The sequence below is a fragment of the Pavona decussata genome, unplaced genomic scaffold (assembly GCF_977016875.1).
Source record: "Pavona decussata unplaced genomic scaffold, jaPavDecu1.1 SCAFFOLD_102, whole genome shotgun sequence".
NCBI lineage: Eukaryota > Metazoa > Cnidaria > Anthozoa > Scleractinia > Agariciidae > Pavona > Pavona decussata.
In genome coordinates this window covers 7390001-7415000 of record NW_028145517.1, presented here as the reverse complement: position 1 = coordinate 7415000, position 25000 = coordinate 7390001, and the positions used below count along the sequence as shown (strand labels likewise).

The 25000-nt window shown below is 40.5% G+C and overlaps 1 protein-coding gene, 1 long non-coding RNA gene and 1 pseudogene across 4 annotated transcripts in view; 2 read left to right on the top strand and 1 right to left on the bottom strand.

The window, feature by feature from the left end:
• Window positions 1–195: 195 nt before the first annotated feature.
• LOC146472016 (uncharacterized) lies at window positions 196–2503 on the bottom strand (annotated as a pseudogene).
• A 6641-nt stretch (window positions 2504–9144) lies between these two features.
• Window positions 9145–21827, top strand: LOC146472015 (uncharacterized). Of its 2 annotated transcripts, none has more exons than XM_085120566.1 (12): window positions 9145–9223; window positions 13207–13335; window positions 14036–14183; window positions 14771–15076; window positions 15882–16221; window positions 16666–16805; window positions 17305–17679; window positions 18054–18275; window positions 18775–19020; window positions 19423–19554; window positions 20312–20797; window positions 21383–21827. In XM_085120566.1, the coding sequence occupies exons 2-12, from the start codon at window positions 13211–13213 to the stop codon at window positions 21716–21718; spliced, it is 2856 nt and encodes a 951-aa protein (XP_084976692.1). In that variant the 5' UTR covers window positions 9145–9223; window positions 13207–13210; the 3' UTR covers window positions 21719–21827. The 2 variants fall into 2 exon arrangements, with proteins under 2 accessions (XP_084976692.1, XP_084976693.1); XM_085120567.1 differs by having other exon boundaries at window positions 9168–9223; window positions 13233–13335.
• A 3148-nt stretch (window positions 21828–24975) lies between these two features.
• LOC146472014 (uncharacterized) overlaps window positions 24976–25000 on the top strand; it is a 13448-nt gene continuing 13423 nt past the window's right edge. For both annotated transcript variants that reach the window (XR_014866750.1, XR_014866749.1), the window contains exon 1: window positions 24976–25000. This exon is cut by the window's right edge and continues 236 nt beyond it. This is a non-coding gene — a long non-coding RNA (uncharacterized LOC146472014).

Below are 25000 nucleotides of genomic sequence, written 5' to 3'. Positions count from 1 at the left end.
TGACCAAAAATTTCGGTGGAGACTGAATGTTCAAGCCAGATACCTAGCACCCTTGAAGAATAATTTTTACATAGTAATTCTAGGGGCGTAGACAGGATTTTTGATTGAGAGAGGGAAGGGGTGCTGGCTGCTGTCTAGGTGCAATGTTGGTCATGCCCCCACCCATCATTGGAAAATTTCAAACATTATGTCCAGAATTCTCCACTCTACTGCCCAAATGGCAACATCTTGGACACTACTACGGTACTTCATGATGGCCAGTGGGTAAGGGGGGAGGGGCATTTGAGGACCATCCCCTAACCACGCCCCTGAATTCAATCTTAATTAATTTCCTAAGGCTACTGATGCTGGTAGAAAATAATTGAAATAAAATTGATGTAGATCGTCACAGATGTTTGAAAATAAGTTGTCATCTTTGTAGATTCGTTCATAATGGTATTCTTTTTGGCATTGCACAAAGAACTCTGACCACCCACTACCAGAAATCCCCAAGCAGCCAATCACTTGATGGTAATATAGGTGGCTTTTCTTAAGAGAGTATTCTCCTGTTGTTAGATCTTGTTGGAGGTATGGCACATCTTTCCGCTCGTCTTTCATAGAGCACTTGATTTCAAAGAGACCCCAGGGAGAACTTTCAGAAGGGCCGTACACCCTCCTATCTGGGCTGCAACCGAGATGGGGCACACTGGGATTGATCACAAAACCAACTTTGAAAACATCGCGATTGAAATGTTCGGCGTAAAATTGGGCCACCTCGTCCTCGTGTTCTATTCCATATTTCATAGGAGCGGTCTGGATTTTTGATCCTCTCAGCAATCGATCAGCAAGGGTTTCAAAGTTTTTTCTCCTAGAGCACACACTTTTGAAATTTGACGCAGTCAGACGGTAGTTTCTTAATCTGTACCAGTCTTTACTGAAAGACTGCTCCCTTGTCTGACGCTCATAGTCCTGGGACTGTTCTTCAGTAACCCGAAGGCTATCGAAGTGGAGTTGTTGTTGTTCATCCAGAACTATGGGTGGATATGTCAAGTGCGGGAAGTTGAAATTTAGTGCTTCAGTCATCCCAGAATGACTCACACGAGAGTTGTCAGAAGCAGAGAGTGGTTGCTGGTACGACAACACACAGCCTCTGGGGACCATCCCAAACCTGCTGTCTACTAGCGGGGTATCCTCGTCACTGTCTGGCCATATTCTTAAAAACCCTGGTTCAGGAGTTGTGTCCTTAATCAGGGGTTTCAAATCTCGAGGCACATCCAAGTCTGCAAGGGGCTGTTTGAAGGGCGTGTACACCTTTGGGGCAACACCGGATATTTTTTGTTTTTTCTTTATACCAGTATTGACTGTAGGGGGCTTACATGGGGGCTTCTCAATTGTCACTTCGGACATTGGCCTTGGTTTGATTCCATCAACTCTTTTTGGAATATGCCATGTCTAAGAAATAAAATCAATCGTTTGTAAACACAATTGTAGGCTCGTAAAACTTAAACTTTATTCACCACGTGTCAGTTCTTTACCTAAATCAAAAATTAGTAATTTTTAACACTTCCGCATAAATTTTACGAATTAAACAAAGTTCAATTTTTACGTTTACCCACGTGTGGCTTCTCATACACGCATTGCCTCTCGACTCGTTTTATTTTATACGTACGCACGTAAATATAAAGCCAGTTAAATTCGATCGATCAGCTTTCATAAATCGTGTCCCGTTTTGTTTATGCATGTAAAGCCAGTTTAATTCACTCCCAGACCCATACACAATTTAATTCCACTTTAAAAATTTTATTTTCCCCAAAAAAGAAAAGAAAAGCTGTTTGACACATACCTGAGGCAATGATGTTTTCGAAATAATCGGCGGAACACTTTTCAAACCAAGAAGTTGGTAATGATTTAACGCATACAGTAAGCCGAATTGTATGTTGACACAAGCCTTTCCCAGCGGCACAGCTGCAATTGAAACTGTCTATTCCGACATCGTTTTGATTAGAAAAGACAACAGTGATAAAGTGTGGTTCCTCGTTTTTCTTCATACTTCTAAAACAACGGCAACGCACGGCACAACCAACTGTCCTTGAGGGGTTTCTCACTGCGTGTGACATGTAAAAGAAAAAGCGCTAAAACACGGCTACCAGTTATCGACGGAACTAGACGAAGCCGGACTCCACGAAAAATGACAGAAAAACCACTTAAGCTTAAGCTTACTACAATCGAAATACAAACACAACTGCTTATCGAACACATTTTTATTGAGAAACCACAAACCTTGTACATCATGAATAAAACCTTCATGATAAAACTTGTACCCTCTTGACAACGTGGCCTTTATAGGAAGGTTCTCCTGTGCAAATTTTTCTATAAACGAGCCAGTGATAACTGGTATTTGGTCGAGGTTTTTGTGCCAAAACTCAGACACAACAGAAACGGTCGCCATCGCGACCGCCATCACTACAATCCCGACAAGTACACCAGACACGCATCGCCTCGATTTCATGTTGGAAATTCCCAATATGGCGGGTGTCAGTAAAACGCGGGGTCGGGGTCGGGGCCGGGGTCGGGGTCGGGGTCGGGATCGGGGTCGGGGTCGGGGTCGGGGTCGGGGTCGGGGTCGGGGTCGGGGTCGGGGTCGGGGTCGGGGTCGGGGTCATTTTTTTCCTTTTTTTTTCTTTTTTTTTTTTTCCAACATCACAGGTCATTTGTGGGTCAAATAAGGATTAAAGCCAATATCAAAAAATTAAGTCTCTAAAGCTTACTAGCTTCGGTGACACTATTAAACACTCGATGCAGTTCCGTATTCTGACGGACATTGGTTCCGTGAATTGACTACCTTTTATTCTTCAAAGAAACGAAATGAGGCAAAAAATACAAGGTACGGGACAATATATTTCCTTGAACTAACAAATGCTTAACCAAGAATGTGCATGAACTTACTATGAACACCCCTGCCGCCTTCCATGATCCGTGCTCGTTTGTTGCAGTCAATCCATGTCACGCGTGACTATTATTTCCGAGAATGAAATAAACATGCGTTCGAATTCCTTTGTAAAGCTCGGCATTTGAATGGAATGTAGAACATTTCTCTGGAAATCTTTCCGAAAAAGACGCATTAACTGACAAAAAAAAGATTCAAAATACTTGAGAGACAATTGTTTTTCTTGAACTTTCCATACATTTTCCTGTATTTTTTCCTGCGAACTATTTTTAGTAGCAGTTCACGGCTGGTTCGCTTTACAGACAACGGTATGGAAAGTTCAAAACACGACTGGACGCTTTCTGGCACAGTTACATCCCTCCAATTTTTTTTCCTAAAATCCTTTTCCTAGTGCTAAAAGTTTCCAATTCATGAATTTTTCAGCAGCGATGTTTTATGAAAATTATTTGACATCGGATTTCCATACAAACACTGTTATTTCAAGCCTGTCTGCCTACTCGTCAAGATAGCGTCGAAAACCGTGATAAGGCCTATTTACATGTCAGTTTTGATGTCGGCAATGAGATTTCAGAGTTCTCGTAGAAATTTCCCTAGTTTATTGACGGTATAAAACTATGAATTTTTCTTTATCTTATTTACAGCACAAGTATTTCAAGAAAAACAATTGTCTCTACAGTATTTTGAGGTTTTTTTTTTGTCAGTCAATGCGTCTTTCTCGGAAAGATGTCCAGAGAAATGTTCTACATTTTATTCAAATGCCGAGCTTTACAGAGGAATCGAACGCATGTTTATTTCATTCTCGGAAATAAACGAGCACGATCATGGAAGGCGGCGGGGGTGTTCATAGTAAGTTCATGCACATTCTAGTTCACGAATTTGTCAGTTCAAGGAAATATATTGTCCCGTACCTTGTATTTTTTGCCTCATTTCTTTTCTTGGAAGAATAAAAGGTAGTCAATTCACGGAACCAATGTCCGCCAGAATACGGAACTGTATCGAGTGTTGTCACTGATGACCTATCCTAAGCTAGTAAACTTTAGAGACTTAACTTTTTAATATTGGCTTTAATCCTTATTTGACCCACAAATGACCTGTGATGTTGAAAAAAAAAAAAAAAAAAGAAAGAAAGAAAAATGAAAGAAAAAAAAAAAAGGAAAAATAAAGAAAAAAAAAAAAAATGACCCCGACCCCGTCCCCGACCCCGACCCCGACCCCGACCCCGACCCCGCGTTTTACTGACACCCCAATATGGCCGCGCGTGACATCGGCGTAGTCTGAAATGTCACACAAACTGCAAGGCTGATACTACGTGAAAGAGTTGACTTTGCGAGACAACAACCCGACAGAAACCGATAAAACAGGGCTGCAAGTCCGATAGGCTGTGCCTTTTAAGCATGGTTTTGTCCATGCGTTTTAATGTTAAGATGGTTTTGGCCATCTACATTCAGTTGACTTTGCGAGACAGGAATTCGATGCTTTGTCTGCTTTCTCCCTGAGGCACGTGGTGTGGCAACGCGTGATTCGGGGAGCGGGCGGGTTCAAAGTACGAAACTTGATAGGACATGGGTTTTGTTGCATTTTATTTGAGCTGGCTCCAGAGGAGGTTGGACACGGTTCGAAAGGCATGCTGGGACGAGTTGTCGATTAGAGGTCAGTTGTAACAAACCTTCGTGCTGTGCGGATCTCAAGGAATGACAAATTTTCGCTTCAAAAAGGCAGAAAATCGGTTAATTCGGCAATTTATTCGATAAGTTTTCTCCGGTTACCGTTAGCACACATCGACTGACTAATTTAATGCTCAAACCGTTGGGTTTATACGGCGATCCTAGCGATCGATCGATCGAGAGCCGGTACAGCCGAAACTGCTCTATGTAATCAGTGTAATTACCACTTCCATACAATTGCAAAACCAATCCTGTCGTCCTTCTATGAAACCGTGCCTTTTGAATTATAATGTACGATCACGGGCTCGAAAATCTGGCGTTGAAATATTTAGAGTTCATAACTACTGGAATCCAATTCTGGTGGAAATAGCCGAATATTATAATACGAAATGAAGTAAACAAGGATTGTAGGGAAATGAAGATTTTCACGGCCTTACTGGATAGGAATTTTGTTTAACCATTCTGTATACTGGTTACCAATGAGACTGGGACATGGAAAAAAGCTCTCACACAAGGTCAGCTTGCAAGAGTCATAGATTTTAGCCACACAGGAGTACTAAATATGTTTGATATAACAAGTTCTTCAATAATAATTTATTTTATTACATCACATGTTGCTTGAGGGAAATGAAAACATCAAATTGATCTTGAATGAAATAAGTCAAAAAACCTTGTAAACAATGCCAAATACTCTACCTTCCTTTACTGGGCAGACCCTTACTTTGTATGAAAGAGTCAGTGTACTGTATTTGATCAAGGTGAGGGGCGCTGGGTGCATCTCTCTCTCTCTCTTAGTCCTTTGAGCCCCCAGTGGGGCATAGGGCCTGGGTGCATGCACCCTCTTTAATTATATATTCAAAAGAAAATAAGCCCTTTTAATAAAAACATCAATACACAAAACAATGTTATGGAGATTATGTACATTAGTACCCTCAAACATAGAGGGTGTGAAAGCCAAATAGTAAGTTGGTAAGGAATCGCAAATGAACAATAAAAATTCAGAGTAAGTACAAATAGCTGCTCAAAAAAGGTATCTCGTTTCCATAGTCTAACAAACTATGATAGCACACAATATAAAAATATTGACTTCACAAAAGTTTTGCCCCCCCCCCCCCTTTCCCATTACTATAGTGGTCCAGCCTTATGAAAAACTCCAAAAAACCTGTGAGCAATATTCTCTTTAATCTTGGAGAGTTTTAGTTCAGTACTAACAAGACAGGCTACCAACTATCAAATCTGTTTTTATTTTATTTTAATAATAACAATCACATTAATAATGAAAACTGCTGTACATATTGCACATGTGATTCATAACTTGGCAAAGGGGCACAGTATTATAGTCACACTAGATGTCCTCCTCTCCTTTACATGTACTAGTCACTTTAAATCTACAACATATCCATTATGATAATGTTATTGGATAATTTGGAGAAATATTGAAATACAAATTGAGGGGAACTCTGCTCACAAGGCATGCCCCCCTACTCATAAACTAAGGGCCTGTTTACATCGAAGTGTATTTTGTACACCAATGGGAAGGTGGATGACTCGACATAGTTTGCAGAGCATACCAGAGATTTCAGCTACTGACAATAGTCAAGTGCAATTAAGATCAAATTAGCATACATCTACTTTGAACGTCATCTTGCAAATCAGCTGTCAATCCCTTTTATTAACAACACAAATTACATACAATTTATACACAATTATATATTTATACAATAAGCACAGAGGTAATAAGTCAAATCATCAATAGAGATTTCATATATGCTTGACTTTTGATGTAAAATACATGCCTGAAGTGACTAAATATTTTTTTTGTATGGGAATATATGGAAATTTATACAGTGCATAGAGTGTATACAGCTCAGGCATGCAAATTGTTGTACAAGCATACAAGATATAGTTTAAAAGTATAAGTAGAATGTAATTTCTGCACAACTGATTCTTAACTTTTGGCACTAACTCGCAAGTGGTTCCCCTTTTTAGTTATTAATTTTTCTGTGGATCTGTGCTCGTGATAATTAACTTTAAGTTTCTCTCGTCAAACCAACGGATATGTTTGCCCACGTACAAAACAATGCTTCCAATTATTCCATCTATTCTCCTCGTATTTGGTTAGCTTTTCCTCAGTTGGACTACCCACTGGCCGCTTGCTCGTCATGATTTTGCCTGGTGAAATGAAGAACCGGTAGTTAAATTTGATTTTTTTAAACCAGGAGATTACGCGGACTGCATGCAAAATTCGCGGGTTCTTCGTCACGTTTCATGGCGTGAAAGGCAAATAGTGACAAAAATCCAACTACTTCAACATCGTATAATTCACTAACCAAAGAGGCGCTTAGGGGCGCCTGATCATTTTCTATTAAGAAATTAACCTTCTTTGGAATGGATATTAATTTTGAAGTCTGAGAAGCTTGAGTTTGGAGAGAAATTGACAAAATGTAACATCAACTCAAATTTCACGAAGCGCAACAAAGGCCGACAATGAAGCAGCGAAGTCGAGCCCTAACTTGTCTTAGAAATTAAGTTTAGAGTCGAAAAGTTTCCTGCAACTAGACCAGTACCAACTCGAACGTGTCCTGTGGGGTTGAAATCGCAAAGCTAAAAACAAGTACGTTAAATGATTAATATTGATACTCACTTCTTCCTAAAAGCCCGCCATGTTGATTTCATGACCACGATAAAAGAGCGTTCATGATTCGCTAATGCGACCAACAATAATGCCTTTCGAACCGTGTCCAACCTCCTCTGAGCTGGCTCTGTCGCTGGTTTCATATAGAACTGCTACACCGTGCTGACGAGTTCCAATAAGAACGAAACAGCTGTCCACGGTTGCAGCCCTGTTTTATCGGTTTCTGTTGGGTTGTTGTCTCGCAAAGTCAACTCTTTCACGTAGTATCAGCCTTGCAGTTTGTGTTACAGTTTATTTTTGGCTGATTAGGTCTCTTGTAGATCCTACATTATCGTTCGCGGTCCTTTGCAGTTTTCACGTCTACTGAAATGTCAGCCGTTTCCTCTCCCTAACCCACAGGGGGCGCGGGAGAGAGTCCGAGCGTTATAATGTCGTCCATTGACGTCACACAGTAATTTATGCAAATTTGCATAAATAAAAACCTTTGAAACCAAATGGCGGCCACTAGTCATGGAAGCGCATGGAAGCATTGCAGCATGCATAATGTAGGAGGTTGTGTGCGTTTTGTAAGCCGTAAAAGTTGAAGACGAAGCATCAAGAATGTATGAACGGGATCGCACTTCATTTTCCACCGAAGATGAATTGAAAAATGTTCCGATAAATGTTATTAGTAAATAAAGTGTTGACAGGCTATGGCCAGACACGACTCCTATTAACGTGGTATGGTGGTATGAAATGTGATTTCTCGTTATGGTTTTGCTTTTTTGGACTGTTTTTTTTTTTTTGTATGAAATAAGAGTAGGTCCTTCAGAATATTTCTCGAAGCAATGGTTGGTTTTGAATTAAAAGTCATTTGCTCCTCAAGATGTTTTTGATGTTAGGCAACGCCAGGTGGTAAGTTGTGACAAAAGAAAGAATTTTGTTTCGCACTTTATCGTTTTGTTGAAAACCCGACCTCCGTTCAGCGAAAATCAGAGCTTATTTTTTCAATGAGATTGTAAGGGTAGCCTCTAGCCCAAAAATGCGTTTTGAAGTGGATGATGTTGTAATAGAATGATTTTGCAGAGGAGGTGTTTCGAAGAAGTCTCAGGGCTTCATTTTTTATTAGTCCTTTTCTGACCCCGGTGGGAGGCAGGAAGAAAAATGTGTACTGGCAGGTCTCTGTAGGTTTTTAAAAAGTGCGTGGGAATGTCAAGGATTCCCGCATGATTGTAGAATCGCTGAGACTTCTGAGAACCAACTACTCAGTGAAATTTTATTTTGCAATACCACCAACTTCAAAACGCGCCTTCAGGCAAGAGGCTATCAACACAATAACCTCTGAGATTAAATTCACTGAACGGAAGTCGGCTTTACAACAAAACGAAAAAGTGCGAAATAAAATTATTCCCATCTTCACAACTTGCCACCCGGCTCGAGAAATATTGAAAGAGCCTCCCACTCATCTATACCAAAAAGGAAAATCTTTAAGAGATATACTCGCGAGAGCAAAACCACATTAAAGACGTCGTTAAACGAGAAGTCACTTTTCACACCAGGAACTTACGAGTTGTGTCTGGCCTGTCAACACTTTATATTCGCCGCCGAAATGGAATATCTGTTTTCACAAGTTCGACCAATAAGAAATGGTTATCTATTTCAATTAGAGAAGAACCAATCAAAAACTACCTACCATATTCGCAAAAGTACGTGACGTCAACGGACGACATTATAACGCTCGGAATTCAGACGTCTCTCTCTCCCGCGCCCCCTGTGGGTTAGGGGGAGGAGACGGCTGACATTTCAGACTAGACATCGGCGAATACATAAGGGACTTTCCCGCTGACAGGTCTAAACTTGCCCTATTGTTTTCAAGTCATATGACAGTCGTATGATTCTCTCAACCAATCACAATCTTCACAATTTTGCTTCCCAATTGTGAAATTTTTCAGTGAAACACATAGTCATTTGTGAAATTTTTCAGTGAAACACAGTCATTGGTGAAGCTGATGAGTCATGGTAAGTTGTATGACAGTTGCGTGAATAAATTACAAACATTTGAAGTAAAGTTTACTCGAAAAGTTTATTTCAGATGTTATAAAGTGGCTAAAAACAGAACCGAGGATAATTTAGGTTGCTGAATTTAGGTACCGAGGAAAATTTAGGTTGCTAAATTTAGGTACGAGGATTTAGGAACCGAGGATTTTCCAAGGTCAAGGTCACGATGATTACAGTCAGTTACCTTGAGAATCAGCGATTGATGAGTTGGCTGGATTTAAGCGATGATAATGGGCGAGTTGGGGTCAAATAATGTGTCAAGTCCAAGCAACAACCGTGGACGATAATCCTGCTGGTATACGTTGGATCAATTGTAGATCTGATCGGCTTTAAAAAATACAAATGATAAAAGAAGCAGAGACCGATACAACGTAGAATTACGGTTTAAAGGTTACTATATTTCAGCTGGCCAAACCAGCCTTCTTCAGGTATAATGAAAATTTACATTGGGACACACGCTTATATAGCTGACAAATATTTGCGCAATAGCCAGACAATGGGGCGTCCTGGGTTTCCGGCTTTGTGTATTTTGGGTAGTATGTAAAAGCGTCCTGGTTTTACGTCAGTTTGTATGAGGTATTTTCTAGTTTTCTCGTTGATAAGTCTGTCATGATACATCCTGTTAACATAAAAAGTTACACGTTTTTGTATGTCAGCAGTTATGTCTTCGTTCAAGCGTTTGCAAAATTTTGAGTCATTAAGTTGTCTGTTACATTCGTCGATGTACCAAGTTTTGTCCATAACAACAGTACCGGAACCTTTGTCAGCGGGTTTTATAATTATGTCTTGTCGTTGTTTAAGTTGGCTAATGGCCTGTCTCTCTGTAGCAGTATGGTTGTCACGGATTTTGTTAGGTGTACCAGTAGTTATGTCAAGTTTAACAGCGTCTAAAAAAGTGTCAAGAGCTCGTTCTCTGTCTGTGGGGGGATTCCAAGTACTTTTGTTATGGAAAGGAGTGTCGTCTTTGTTAGCGTTCGCGGTGTTGCTGTTATCGTCAAAAAAATACTCAGTAAGGGACCGTTCATTTTTTATGAGCGTGGGGGGGCTGGTGGGATTTGGGGGGGGGGGGGGCGCACGAGAAAAAAAATGGCACTAAAGGGGGGGGCTACCAAAAAAAATTGAGTGAAAGAGGGGGGTCACCAGAAATAATTGGCTAGTAGGGGAAATTGAAAGTGGCTCAACACAGAAACAGATGAAGAAATTGAATATTATTTCAATTTCCTAACCACTTTTAATTTGTTTTACATACTGAGGTCAAAATCTGCATTTCATATTAACAACAACTGAGGAAATGAAGCATATCTGTTGGAAAAGCAATAATGAATATAAACTGAAGTAGACACCTATGTTTGTACAAGTTCAAATCAATATAAAAACGTAACAGTCTCACTATTGAATCATCCGTGGGGGAGTAGTTTTCTATTAAGTGGTTGTACTCAGAACTATATCAATAGATTGTTTAATGTTCTGTTTAATATTACTCACTTTTATAAAGACTGTTGATTGGTAAATTATTTGAACCCAGGAGTATCAGTAGACTCAGTAGTATGCCTAGTGTGAACATCCAGATTAGTTTTTAATAATAGAACTGTTGTTGGTGACTTCAGTTGACGGTAAACCTGAGCAGAGGCCATCTTCAGAAAAGCTTGTAACTGTCATTTTTAATAGCAGTACTTTAATATCCAGGCGCGTAGGAGGGGGGTTCGAGGGGTTTGAACGAACCCCCTTTGAAGATCAATACTGGCGAAAGAAAAAGCACAATGAGGAGGTTGAACAATTACATGAGGTGTACCATGCGAGAGAGTAGAATGTCCGCCCTGGTTCTAAATGCATATCAAATATGATATGCCTGTCAATCTTGACGAGATAGTCAATTTGTTCGAAGGCCTACACCCGAGAATGATGCAGTTTACCAGCTTGGTGTATGACTATCAGCAGATCGAATAGCTATCAGAACTTGGCAGGGCGCGGAATGTACATTGAACTTTCAAGTTGAAACAATTATGCCGCAGAAATGATGTATATAGCTTAAAAAGCTGCTGTAAAACAAATTTGTGATTCGCCTAAAATGGGTCTAAAAATGCAGGAAATGAGGTTTCTGGGAACCTAGATTTTCAAAAATTTCCGGGGGAGCATGCCCCCGGACCCCCCTAGTAAGAGCGCCTCCAGCGCTCAGCAAGATTTGGGGCTCAACGAACACCCCTATCTAACCCTTACCTACGCACCTGATATCTGTGTGTCCGCTGTTTTTTTCTGTTTAATATGACTCGTAATCGTTGATTGGTATGCTTTGATCCGTATTTTGTTAGTCAGATCTGTACGTGTAATTTAATTGTTTCTACTCGAAGGGGAGTTATTTCACGTTAACCATTTGCTTGATTAATTTTTCTAGTTCATTTGAGAATCTAAATGGAAATTTAGGGTTTGCCGTTGTCGTAAACGTGTTGCTATCTATAAAACGTTTTTTTAAACAAGAGAAATCTTTACCTAAGCAGAGATCGGTAACTTTTTAATAGTACTGTAAAGAAATCACAGTAACAATTACGTTTATCTTTGATATAAACAGTACATAAGCGTTTTGTTAAAGTAAGGAGTATGATTTGTTTCCGGTTGGGCGGGAGGGGGGGGGGGTCATCAGAAAAAAATTGTTTCTGCTGGGGGGGGGGGGCCATGTGGAAAAAAATTGCATGCTGGGGGGGGGGGGGGTCATACAGTTTCGTAGTGGTAAATAACCAAATCCCACCAGCCCCCCCATGCTCATAAAAAATGAACGGTCCCTAAGTCGCATGCGTCGAGAGAAGTCGTAGATGTCAGCTGAAACTTCTGACCAGTCAATATGTCGTGGTGTGGGACAGAATGTAAGTCCACGTGCAAGGATTGATGTTTCGTCGGTAGATAGAGAATAGCTAGAGAGATTAATAACAGAAGAATTATCTAGTTGAATGTTAGCGGGTTTGGTTTTACGGCGAGACCGTTTACGCGTGGGTGTGACGTTAGAAGATTGAGTTGAATTAGAGATGTTATGTGTGACATAAGAAGACGTGTCGTTATTATTAGTAGTGCTGTTGACCTGTGGGTTAACAAGGCTGTTATCGGTAAAATTATTGTTGTCTATAATACGGCGGATCGGAGCGGTCTTTTTGACGCGTCGGCATTCTCGTCCCCAGAGCCGCTTGGTCCTCTTAGCCGCTGGAGGCTGGGCACTAGGACCAAGTGAGCCTCCTTTCCCTCGTGCGAAGGCCCCGCCGGCTAAGAGGGACAGGAGGCTCTGGGGACGAGAATGACGCGTCGGCACGTCGATCCAATGTAACCGCTGTAATTTACAATACATAGGAGAGACTAAACGACGCTTAAAAGACCGCTTTAATGAACACCGCCGCACCATAGATAACCCTAACACTAAATCTAAACCCACCACAGCCGCAGAACACTTCCTCACCGCTCCTAACCACACCGCTAACGACATGCAATTAATCCCCATAGAAAAAGTCTACTCTAACCGAGACTCAATCCGTAAGGCCAGGGAAGCCTTTTTAATCTCAAAAGGCAGAACACTCTCTCCACATGGCCTTAATATTCGCGAAGAAATGTACTAGCTTTTTCCTTTTATTATTTTTTATTTTTTGTTACTATTATTTCATTTGCTTCATATTTACTGTCAATCAATTTAGTTTTACGTAGTTCCGCTATTGCGCAAATATTTGTCAGCTATATAAGCGTGTGTCCCAATGTAAATTTTCATTATACCTGAAGAAGGCTGGTTTGGCCAGCCGAAATATAGTAACCTTTAAACCGTAATTCTACGTTGTATCGGTCTCTGCTTCTTTTATCAAATAATGTGTCATTTATGAAAATCGAAAATTGATGAGTTGGGCTGATTTAAGCGATAATTATGGGTGAGTTGGGGGTCAGCTTGGTGTCAGTTTTTGAAAATGATCTCATAGCCCCATGTTGTATACTACTCGACAAGCTGCCGTGGGAGCGTGGTTTTTGGGACCAAAGGCAGAAAATGGAGATGTCTTCCGGGATCTTTTGTCAAGAGCTGTGGATTCTCATATTGGATTCCGTCATAGGTAAGATAAAATCAAACTTCAACCAATTCAAACCACCTTTGAAGCTGATTCATCGGATACATGTCGGACGGGAGGCTGATACGAAAAATAATCTTTTGCTAGTTCAGACGAAAGCGGATATGTGTAGACGGGAAAAAACGATTCAAAAGGGCTGCGTATGGACAGAGAAATTTCTTATTTTCTCTTGTGTTACCGACGCTGTAAGGAGAACCTGGGTACTAACTCAACAAAACAAACAACAAAAAAAAAAAAAAAAAAACGAGTTTAACACCAATAACGATCCGGCACCAGTAACTCCAGCAGAAAGTTGTACTATCTTTAACTCTTTTTGAGAAAATAAATTGCTTCTGATCCTGTCATATTGAAGATTGGACAACAAAATTAGCTTTCAAAAACTAAAGACAATTCAAAGGGTTACAAGCTTTCGATGCCTTCGCAGAATCCTTTTCAAGTAAATGAGAGGTTAATTTGTGTCACGTGACTCACACCACCTCAAATCATGTGACAAAATAATCTCGTACCCAGAACCGACGACTGAGATCGGGGTACGAGATTAGTGACAAAAATCAAAATCTCACTTGCTTGAGAAAGATTCCGCGAAGGAATCGAAAGATTGTAACGCTTTAACATTTTTTTGGTTTCTGATAGCTAATTTTGTTTTCCAATCTTTAACTCTATTGTTTTGGTTTAATATTTTCAGCTATTTTCCCTGCGATCCTCCATACGTCACAGACGACGTTCGCCAGGCGGGAGCCTTTAAGAATGCGATGGAGAGATTGAAGACAGAGATGGACAGTTTGCAAGCAGAGTTGAGGAATTCCGTTCCATTCTTTAGTTCAAGATACAAGGTATTTTGGTAACCATTAAGAGAATTCGTGTACAATTTTTCTTGACATGATCGGCATAAATAAATAAATAAATGGATAAAGAAATTTGTTTAGCGCATAATTCCGTAACGAGATGATCAAATGCGTTTTACAGTATGGGGACACTCTCCAGATCGAACTGGAATTTGAAAATGCTGATTTTTGAGAGGAGGGGACAACCGGAGTACCCGGAGGAAAACCTCTCGGAGCAAGGATGAGAACCAACAACAAACTCAACCCACGTATGAGGCCGAGTCCGGGAATCGAACCCGGGCCACATTGGTGAGAGGCGAGTGCTCTCATCACTGCGCCATCCCTGCTCCTCTGTTCATGATCATGGTTGGTGCACCATCACTCGCTCTGAGCCTAACACTTGTGAAGGAACACTTTTTTTCGCGCAGTTGTGGATTTGAACACCTGTCTATCTATTTATTGAGTGCCACAGGGTGATCTACGTCCTAAGGCCTGCTAAGAATCAGTTTGGGCCAGAAGAGTTGTTAAATTTCCAAATCTTTTTTTAATGGTCAAGTGATGGACTCTACTAATAGCTGAACATATATTTCTTCTAGGGTCACGTTCTTTGGGAGACGGCCATGCCAGCTAACCTTGGTTATATCTCTGCAATGTTCTTCAATCAAAACAACTGTGCGGCAGAAGCCTCTACTGTCACCACCAAATTCGAGGTGGAAGTGGGAAGCGACCTGTGTGTCATGATGGGATATGACAAAGACAAATCCATGGGGCATCTAACGGCTGGTGGGTCCGTGGCAAATATTGAAGCAATCTGGGCGGGAAGGAATGTTAAGTACTTCCCACTGGGATTACAAGAAGCTTTGCTGAAGGAGGACAGGCTCGCGGATGCCAGAGGGTACAAGGTGAGATGCAACGAAAGTTGCTGTGTATTTTAGCCCCCAAAACAATGGAAGTAACATGAAATTGTTATCTTCGATGGTAATGTTTCCAAAATTCATCATACGGAAAAAAACGGCGGCCATACATTTTCCCACAATACCTTACGACTCCAACACAGCCATATTTTTTGCGAATTTCGTCCTTGTACCAACAAAATTGTGTGTGGTAGGTTTGGAGTTTTTAGAAATTTTCTGTGCGTTTTTATGACGGTTTTTAGTGTCTTCATACGCTAAGAATTATAAGTAAATGTACCAGTCGCCTTCTTTCTCGATGCGCTTGATTTTGCCTTAATCAAGCCATCAACTGTCTCACTCCTTTTTCCCAGGTAATTTAGGTTGGCGTTAAATTGAGCAAACGAGTATATTTCCCTGGTTATTCTACTTTACTTGACGCAATGCGCAGTTGAATCTGTCAGACGAGGTCACCCCGTGTGCCGCAAAGGGTGTTTTCTCCAATAAGGATGAAGGCTTACCGAGGAGGACAAACAGGATTCTACAACGGTGTTTCTAGTTAATAATAATAACGATGATAAAAAAAATGATACTGATAACGATGATGGCGATGACGATGATGATAACACATTTATACGGGTTAAACCTGTTATTACAAATAACGCCATTATTTAAGGGGGCTCCGTTACTGAAATTAAGAGGTAAGCGTAAGGACAGATACAGTGTATCTATTGACGAGCATCGGCGCAAAGTAAATCGTTTATTTACGACATTCCTTTCAGTTCACTGACATTGATTAATCACTTAATCCAATTAGGTTTTCTTCCCTCAAAGAGAAGAGAAAGGAGAAGTGATAAGTGCTTCTCAGTGGGAGCTGCTTAACCTTGATGTTGACACCATCCTTAAGACGCCTTCTGAGGTTGAAGCTAAGACAAAGCTTAAACATCAAGAGTTTATGGGCATCATGGGAAAATATCTTTATGAGTCCATCGGAGCACAAGAATTTGCCCGACGCCACACGCTGACGCAGTCTGCCTGTGTTATAGTTCCAAGTACCGCGCATATTTCTTTAACTAAAGCAGTCACCATTCTTGGGCTTGGACGAGAGAGCCTCGTTACGGTGGCAGTTGACGAAGATGCCCGGATGAAACCAAAAGGTTTGTGCATGCCTATTTATTCTTTACGCTTGTAGGGAACCTTATTTGTGTCATAAATATCTATCTCCATTGTTGTGATGGAGAGCGTGATGCTTTTATAAAGCCCACAGCTTTTTTCTCGAATGTAACTAGCGCCACCGTCTTGATCATCATTCAGGATGAAGGAGAGCAGGGATGACACAGTTGTAAGAACACTCGCCTCCCACCAATGTGACCCAGGTTGGATTCCTGAACTCGGCGTCATATCTGGATTGAGTTTAATGTAGGCTCCCGTCCTGAGCTCTTACTCTGGGTATTTTGGTCTCCGTACCCCCGCCCCAAGAATCGGTTTCCTTACCATCTCATGTCGCTTACTCAGTGACAACAATTACAATACTTTTCGTGATTCATATGTCGTTTTTGAATTGATTTCCAACTGATCCGGCTTGATATTGATGTTTCTAGAACTTAAACGTGTTCTCAAGGAAAAACTGGACAAGGAAATTCCGGTCATTACAGTGGTGTCGGTTATGGGAACAACCGAAGAAAGTGCCGTGGATCCTCTGACTGAAATTCTGGATTTAAGAAAGGAATTCAGAGAGAAGGTGAGAGTTGCGCCTTTTCAACTCATGACAAAACGTTATAGAAAAACATAAATATTGACAGAGGCAACACTTTTGCAGGCAAACGTTCTGAAATGCATCCAAGTGTTACACAAGAACTAAGAAAGTGTTTTAGCAGGCCAAACACAATGTCAAAATGATCCGGATTTTTTCTACGGGATGGCATGGAAATTAGCATGTATATGAACGTTCAGCACTTTTGTGGAGAGAAATGCTGGACCGTCGTTTAAAACTACAAAAGACCAAAATTCCATTGCTTTATTTTCTCAGTTTTTTTTTAATGCAGTTCCATAAACACAAAAGACGGGCTTTTACAGTTTGGCCATTGAGTTACAACATCACTTTGAGGCGCAAAGCCTGATAATGACTTTAAAAAGAAATGTTTATGTGTAGTGATATCTAAACTGTTGAATCTCCAAACCTCAATTGTGACGAAAAAAAAAATGTTTTGAATCAAAGAATGTATCTTCTCTTTAAAAAGGGCCTCAACTTCGCTGTGCATGCCGACGGAGCCTGGGGAGGATATTTTTGCAGTATGTTGCGTGATCCCCCTAAGATCCATGGTGCGCCTACTCCAGAGGAAACTGGATTTGTTCCCGAGATGCACCTGAGTACCTTCGTCCACAAACAACTGTCAGCTCTCCATCACTGCGATACCATCACCATCGATCCTCATAAGTCTGGCTTCTGTCCCTACCCTGGTGGGGCAATTTGTTACCGAGACAAAACTATGAACACCTTTCTTCAAATCACCACCACTGCTGTGTATTACCATGGCGACATGACGCTTGGCGACATCGGCATCGAGGGATCCAAGCCCGGAGCTGCAGCTGCAGGGGTTATGTTGGCAAACAGGGTAATCATTTTGTTCCCTGTTTCTCGTAAGAATGCCGCAGAAATCTTGAAGAAAGATTGTAGCTACTGTGTCTTTCTTTTCTTTAAATAAAGAATCCCTCAATTAGTTTCAATTTCAAATTCAATTACCACCGGTTACACGTATTTGCTTTGAATTCTGATTGGTCAGAGTAATTGCTTTGGTTTTAGTTTTACACTCAATTGAAAATCGCCCTATATAAATTGTGTTTTAAAAATCCCTCTAGAGTTTTAGACTGTTAATTCAAAGCGTCTTAAATAAGCTAACTAGGAAACGCTTTATTTCTCCCTAACAAATTTGTGTTTAAGAAATATGCTGATGTTTTGCACCATTTTACCGTATTATCCTTCCTTAAGGTAATTGGTCTCCACAAGAATGGATACGGTCGTATTCTGGCTGAGTGCATGTTTACCTCCAAGATCCTCTATTGCCTTTGGGTGACGCTAGCCGACGAGAACGACAACTTTGTGATCGAGACAACGAAACCTCTGCCAAAGTTTAAGAATTGGTCCGAGAAAGAGCAGATCAAATTCATAAGGGAAAGGATTCTTGGCAAAACCAATGAAGAACTAGCACAGGTGACCCAATTTAAACGTACTCAAAATTGTCCAGCGGATTTCGTGTCAAGATCTTGCCCTACTCTTGTTTTTTCTCGCTGGTGCTTTTGATATATCATGTATGAACTACGGATAAAGGATTTAATAAGTTTAAAAAGGTCACTACTCGGACGCGTTAATTTGATTTGATTGGTTGATTGCTTTTACAAACCAACACAGATTTTAATTTTATTTTTTGTGTTGCATGCATTTGTGTGTTTGCTGTAACCATTTTGTTCTTTTTTGTTTGTTGCTGTATTTGCTTGCAGCTCTAATCTGTCCTTGACTAATTCTTGTCAGAACCTCTTTTAAGTAACAATGTTCATGGTTTTCTGACCGTTCTCTTGTCTGAGCAAGATTCAATATATTCCATCTTAGGCTTGAGTTGAGGATATTTTGATCATAACTCCGGCGGAAATACAAATTACAAAAACGGTCACAATATGACACAAACATCATTGTACATTGTATTGTCATTCAGGATGAAGAGGCCATGTTATACCTCAAGGAAGTTGGACCAGACACCATGATTCCATGTTTCGCTGTAAACCTGAAGCGGAACAAGGACGTCGAATTGTGCAATGCAATCAACATGGCGCTTTTCCAAGATCTCTGTCACAGTTCCAGTGAACAGACCGCCCTTCGCATTCCAATGATTGTCACAGCTTCCAGCTTGGTTCCTCATAAGCACAGTGCTGCCGTCCCGAATTTCAAGAAGAGATTGGGGGTAAGTTGAGGGAGCCAGACTTTGCTCTGAAGTCATTATTGCTACACTAAAACGAAATTTGTCATGAAAGTTGTTAGTTGTTACTGAGTCATCGTGTTTTGAAATGATAACTCAAATTTATTTTAATTAATCGTTCGTCTTTGTATCAAAATTAGTAGCTTCATGGGGAGTGATGGTTGACTAAATTCATCTCTGATGCTTCCAATCTTTAGCCGGAAAAAAAAATTATTTAGTTAATTACTTTATGGATTAAGAACTGACCACGTCAACATCGCGTTGCTTTGATAACTAACGGCAGTAAACATTAAAAATAGTAATATTGGTACGCACCAAAGAGAAGTAGCTGCGTCAGCCAGTTTTCCCTTACTAATGTAGTCTGAATTCGTGACAATTTTCTTTTAGCTGGAGTCCAACAATGACACACCTGTGAAATACATCATTACAACCTGCATGGATCCCTGGGCCACTTCCCTCGGGTTTATGGACAAAATGGCTGGCATCATGAGGAACAGCATCCTTTGCGCCATTGGAACGGTAAGAAGGGAGGTTGTATATCCTGATACCAAATATACGATATTATCGATACGAGCAACCTTGCGCACCCTCGAAGTTTATATGACAGAATTTTCTTATTTGCTTGATCAAATGTTCTTGTTGTTCTCGTATGAAAATAAAAAAAAAAATTCGTTATCAATTTTTCTTTCCCGCGTTTGAGGTGTATAAAAGCGTCAAATCTCACTACCGGTTGAGTACAATACCGCGCAAAACGGGAGACTGGGAATAGAAGGTCTGTGACGTCAATACAGAAAAGCTTAGTCGCGCGGTTTCTCTATTCCTCAGTTGTTTCATTCTGTGTATTCCACAATCCCATTCATATTTTCGTCCACATAGTTTTCTTCCTCTGCCCACGAAAAACAACTAAGTAATACAGAAATCGCGACACTTAAGTTCCTGTATGACGTCACAGCCATTCTCTCCCCAGTCTCCCATTTTGCGCTGTACCAACCGGGAGTGAAATTTGATGCTTTTATACGCCTCAGACGAGGGGAAAATTTGATAAGGAATTTTTTTTATCAATTTTCATACGAGAACAACATGAACATGAAGATTTGCTCAAGTAAATAAAAAATATTCTGTCATATAAACTTTAACGATAAGAGCAAGCTTAGTAGCCAAATAAAGGATAGGATGGGAATAAGGTCGTGAATTGTATATTTGTAAATAAACTGTTATAATTTACCGTTGCAGAGATTTACTCCATTACTCATGAGTTGTACTATTCATTTTTCAGGCCACTGATTCCAAAGCCCTTCACAACTTTGTAAGCACGGGGGTTGTCAATCAAAATAATGAAGTGATCGCATATTATGTAGGAGACTTCAACAAAGGTCCCAAGCAGTACGATACTGTTGTGAAGCTAAAATTTCTGTCTGACAAAGACGCCGAAAAGTACATCTCCATGCAGACCAAACTGTTGCAGTCGAGCACAGAACCTCAGCCAATCGTGTTCAGAAGCAAGAAACAAAGGCTCCATGATGTCTTCTTTGAAAAGTCTGAGTATGCTGGCGAGAAAGAAAAGTTCGACTGCTTCGTTGGGCTGCCTTCTGATGACGACAAAAGTCCATTTATGACCGCAAAGATGAAGATTATGGATGTCCCACGTTACGAGCATTTTGATGACGATGATTATCCTGAGTCCTGTTCCTACTTCATGTACGGCGACAAGAAGAGCGCCTTCTTATTCCATATTCCCACCAAGAACCCTGACTTCTTTCAGGTAAACGCAAGTTATGAGCTATATATTAGCTGGTTAGGCTGTGACATCTACAGTCAAACGCGATGGCTCTCAGTCGAATCTTAATCCAAAATTCAACAAAAGCTTGCTAACTTTTTCACCCCATGGACTCAAACACTTAGTTATGATCGCATTTGGGTAATGAGATCGAATCCACTCTGAGGGTTATGCACCAAGAAGGGAAAGAGACAAGCAAAAGTAAAGGGGGGAAGGGAAATATAAAGGCAGTGCTTCTAATTTCATGATCATCAATAATTGTTTGACTTCATCGAAAGCAATACTTTTCTTGACACTGAGAAGATGGTCTTGAACTACTCACGTGAACAACAAAACTCGCTGCACGCAGCACGCCTGGCGCGTGTTCTTCCTTCCACTCGTTCACTCATTCATGCCTCTTCGCTCCTTCGCTGGCTTAATTCGCCCTCGCTACAATCAATAAGGAAGTGATGGTAACGTATTGTTTAACAGGAAGTGAAACTGTTTTAAAGCAAGTTTTCAAAATTTCCGTCAAGAATTTCTTGCTTTGATTCTGCGATAAAACATCTTTTCTTTGTTTTGTTTCATCAGGTAGTCCAGCTTGACGGAATTCCTGACGGTGTTGGTAACGAAGTCGCTGATGATCTGTTACTCAAGCATGGCACAGAGGTCGAGATTCCTGGGGTTCCTGGTACACCAGTGATTGTAGGCGGAGAGATGAAGGATCCGCTCAAGAAAAATAAATTCGATATCGCATTCGTGGGAATCGACGGCGAAGAAGTGACCAGCAGCGTGAAAATAGCGCGAAAGATCTGGTTTGCTGGATTCACTGGCCACCGACTTATTAGAATGACAAAGCTGACTGTGTTACAGGCTGAAGAACCTCCTGAAAAAGAACCAAACATTCTGCACGCCCTATTGTTATAATGTTATAGTTACAGTAGGTAGTGCAAAAGTCTGCGCAAATGGTCTTCCTTGAATCAGGTTTATGTACTAAGAGAACCGCCACAAATAAACAATGACTGTTTCATGATAAGTTGTGTCTTCTTGTTTACGGAACTGGACTGGACTGTACTGTACCGTAAGGGACTAGTCTGGATTGGATTGTATCATACTCTACCGTATACGCGCAACGTTCCACTCTGCACTCTACTATAATGGTAATATATATAAATACATTACAATTACCATTAATTTACTGTACTGTACCTTACTATCTCATGATCTCATGCCATGAAGAGTACAACCAACAGGAAAGGTCGGGTATGAGTTACAGTTAGGGCTGTCCACATTAAGCTCAATGTTTCACACTATTGTGCTAAATTCTTTATGCTCAACAAATATCACTATTATGCTCAAATAGCACAACAGCAGTCGAACTGTTCTTCCTTCTTACCACACATGGACTCGTCAAACAAAACGTTATGGTCTCCTCCTCATCTCGTACCCAAACCTTCTCACTCGTCGGGATAGAATTAAGTTAACCCCCCTGTTACTATCCCGCCGTCTTAAAGCTTTTTTTGTTTTGTTTCTTTCGTTGTATAGATGGTTAAAGAATCGTTAAACATTGAACATTAAAATCCGTTTTCATGTTTCAGGAATGTGACACATAGCATAACTGCGCATGCCCAACATTTTGTAGCAAAAAGACTTTGCTCACCAATAGACCGTATTCGTATTCTCGGTATTGGTCTGGAACTAGCTTGCACACGAGGCTTATGCGGGGAAATCTTTTCACATGCAAATAGTTTCTAATATATTCCCCCGCAAGAGCCTCCATTGCAAGCTCGATCCAGTTCAATACCGAGAATACGAATATGGTCTATTGCCAAAGATGGATTTTCAATATCAATTTTTCACCATAAATGTCGGTAATATTTCACGTCTTCTCAGCTCTTCAAACGTCAGCACTGCTTCGTGAAAAATATTTCAGACACAGCAAATTCACATATTGTCCCTGAAACCTACGTTGTTTGCTTATTTTTTGCTGCAAAAAGGAGTTGCCAATTTACTGGCAAAAGACAAGTCGTTCGTTTTACCGTGTTAACAAAATAATGATGAGAAACGAAGGAAATGAAAACATTATTCTGATATCATTTTTTCTTCATGAAATCAATGTATCATTAAAAATGACGCAAAGGGGAAGTGCCATGGGATTTTGATCTCTTTTGTTTAAACGGTGAAATAAGACCTTCACTTAGCTACAAAATCGTTCTAGAACAACGAGGGGAAAGAACTCAACTTTATTCTAGAAAGGAACAGCTCCTGATCTGTTCTAGAAACTAAAATGCGAGAACTTGAGAAACGTTCGCTTAACTTTTTTCAAGTTGCAATCCATTCCAACCAACTCTTCTCTGACCAAAGGCATTAATCGACAGCTTTATTGCACTGGGGTGATAATTCAGTTGGTAACAAAACTAGACAATTATTTTTCTGTTTCTGTTTCAAATTCCGGTGATACTTCCCATTTAAAATCAAACGGTAACTGGTAACAAACGGTCAAAACACTCAAATACATTTTTTGGAGAACGATTTTTTTTTTTGAGATCGTCGAAGAGTTTGTTCATGCTCGATAATTGTGTTCTTATGGATGAAACTGAAATTTGCCGGTAAGTTAACGAGATGTTTAATTCCACGCCAAATCCTTAAAAATCCCCCCCCCCCCCCCCCCACACACACACTTAAAATTAACACGTTTCTAGAAAATAAAAACCCAGTTGTCCTTCCAAGTCTTTGAATATTGGAGTTCACAACATAACATGGCTTTTATCCTGCATAAAAACAAAATAAAAAACACAGTTCGGAGTTATATTTTATACTGGGCAAATATAATATATAAAATATAAACACAAGAAAATAAGAACAATTTATATTCTCTTTTTGAAATATAATCCTACACAATGTTTTTGAATGACTACATTAGCATACCAACGTAAAACCGCACGGATAAGATAAACATAGGTCAAAAATGGTATATAAAGGGATATAACGGTCTAGACCTCGGGGCGGAGCCTTTGCTAAGTACCCTCCACCCTCTCTCCTCCGCAGAGGCTCCGCTGAGAAAAGTGAGTGCAGGCGTAAAATTCCGTGGAAGGCGACGGCGGGAGCCTCTGCCAGAAACCACACCCAATATGGCTGCGATCCGGGGGAGTCATTTTGTAACTAGGGTGGTGTGCATACTTATGTCATGAAAATGGCGGGTGTTTGTGAAATTGTCATGTTGCGCGATGTGGGAGATTTACTCACGAAAACTTACCTACATGCTTAGAAATCGGGGAAAGTTTGTTCCTCTCATGATGACTGTTTAGGAAACGCTTTTATTTTGCTGTGATGCCTTGAATCATCACTACAAGAATGAAATTCAAGTTACACGAGCGGCGATCGTGTGGAGATAAAAGAGTGCATGCAAAGAAATGATTTATTGAGGAAACGTCTGCCAGCTGAGACCAAACAAAAACTGTTAATTCAGTCTTAAAAGAGAGTAGAGCAAGTAAGCTTAATGTTTTAATCAAAGCGTATTTTTTTCTATACTCTGAAACGACCAAACTTGATATTTTTATCTTGTAAACAAGTTTAATCAGAAGAAGTTATAATCATCTTTCAGTGATTTAATTAGCATTTAGTTCTCACGGGAAGCTTGTTATTTACTGTGATGGAACAACTGTCTTTTGAAATAAGGTTATAAAAGGCTAAAAGGCCTTTCAAGCCAAGAAAAAGAAATTATTTGTTCGTGACTATTGTTGACTTTCACGAAGCGAAATGTACTAAGTCCACTCTCCACGGGTTTCAAGGGGGGCTTCGAATACAAACGATTTTGCTTTTTTCTAGAAATTGTGAAATCTCACCTTAAAATTAACGACCGCAAACTGTAGAGACAAAGTAAATGCTGACTTCCGCCAAGAATGAAACTGTCAAATTTAGAGATGACCGAGAAATCTAACGATGTACAAGAAAACGACACGCTTCTGGCAGAGGTTCGCCGCAAGTCAACCCTCTCAGCTTTTGTGCCTGCACTCACTTCGTTCAGCGGACACACAAAATATCCCATCGAACCTCTGCGGAGGAGAGAGCCCTCCACCCTTCTGTTTTCTTGAAAACCGGACAACAAACCGGGAGGCTTGGGTCGAGGCTTGGTAACCACCAGCTGTCATGCGCAATAGACCAACGTGGGAAAGAACGCGCGAAATCCAAAATGGCGGACATAAGGAG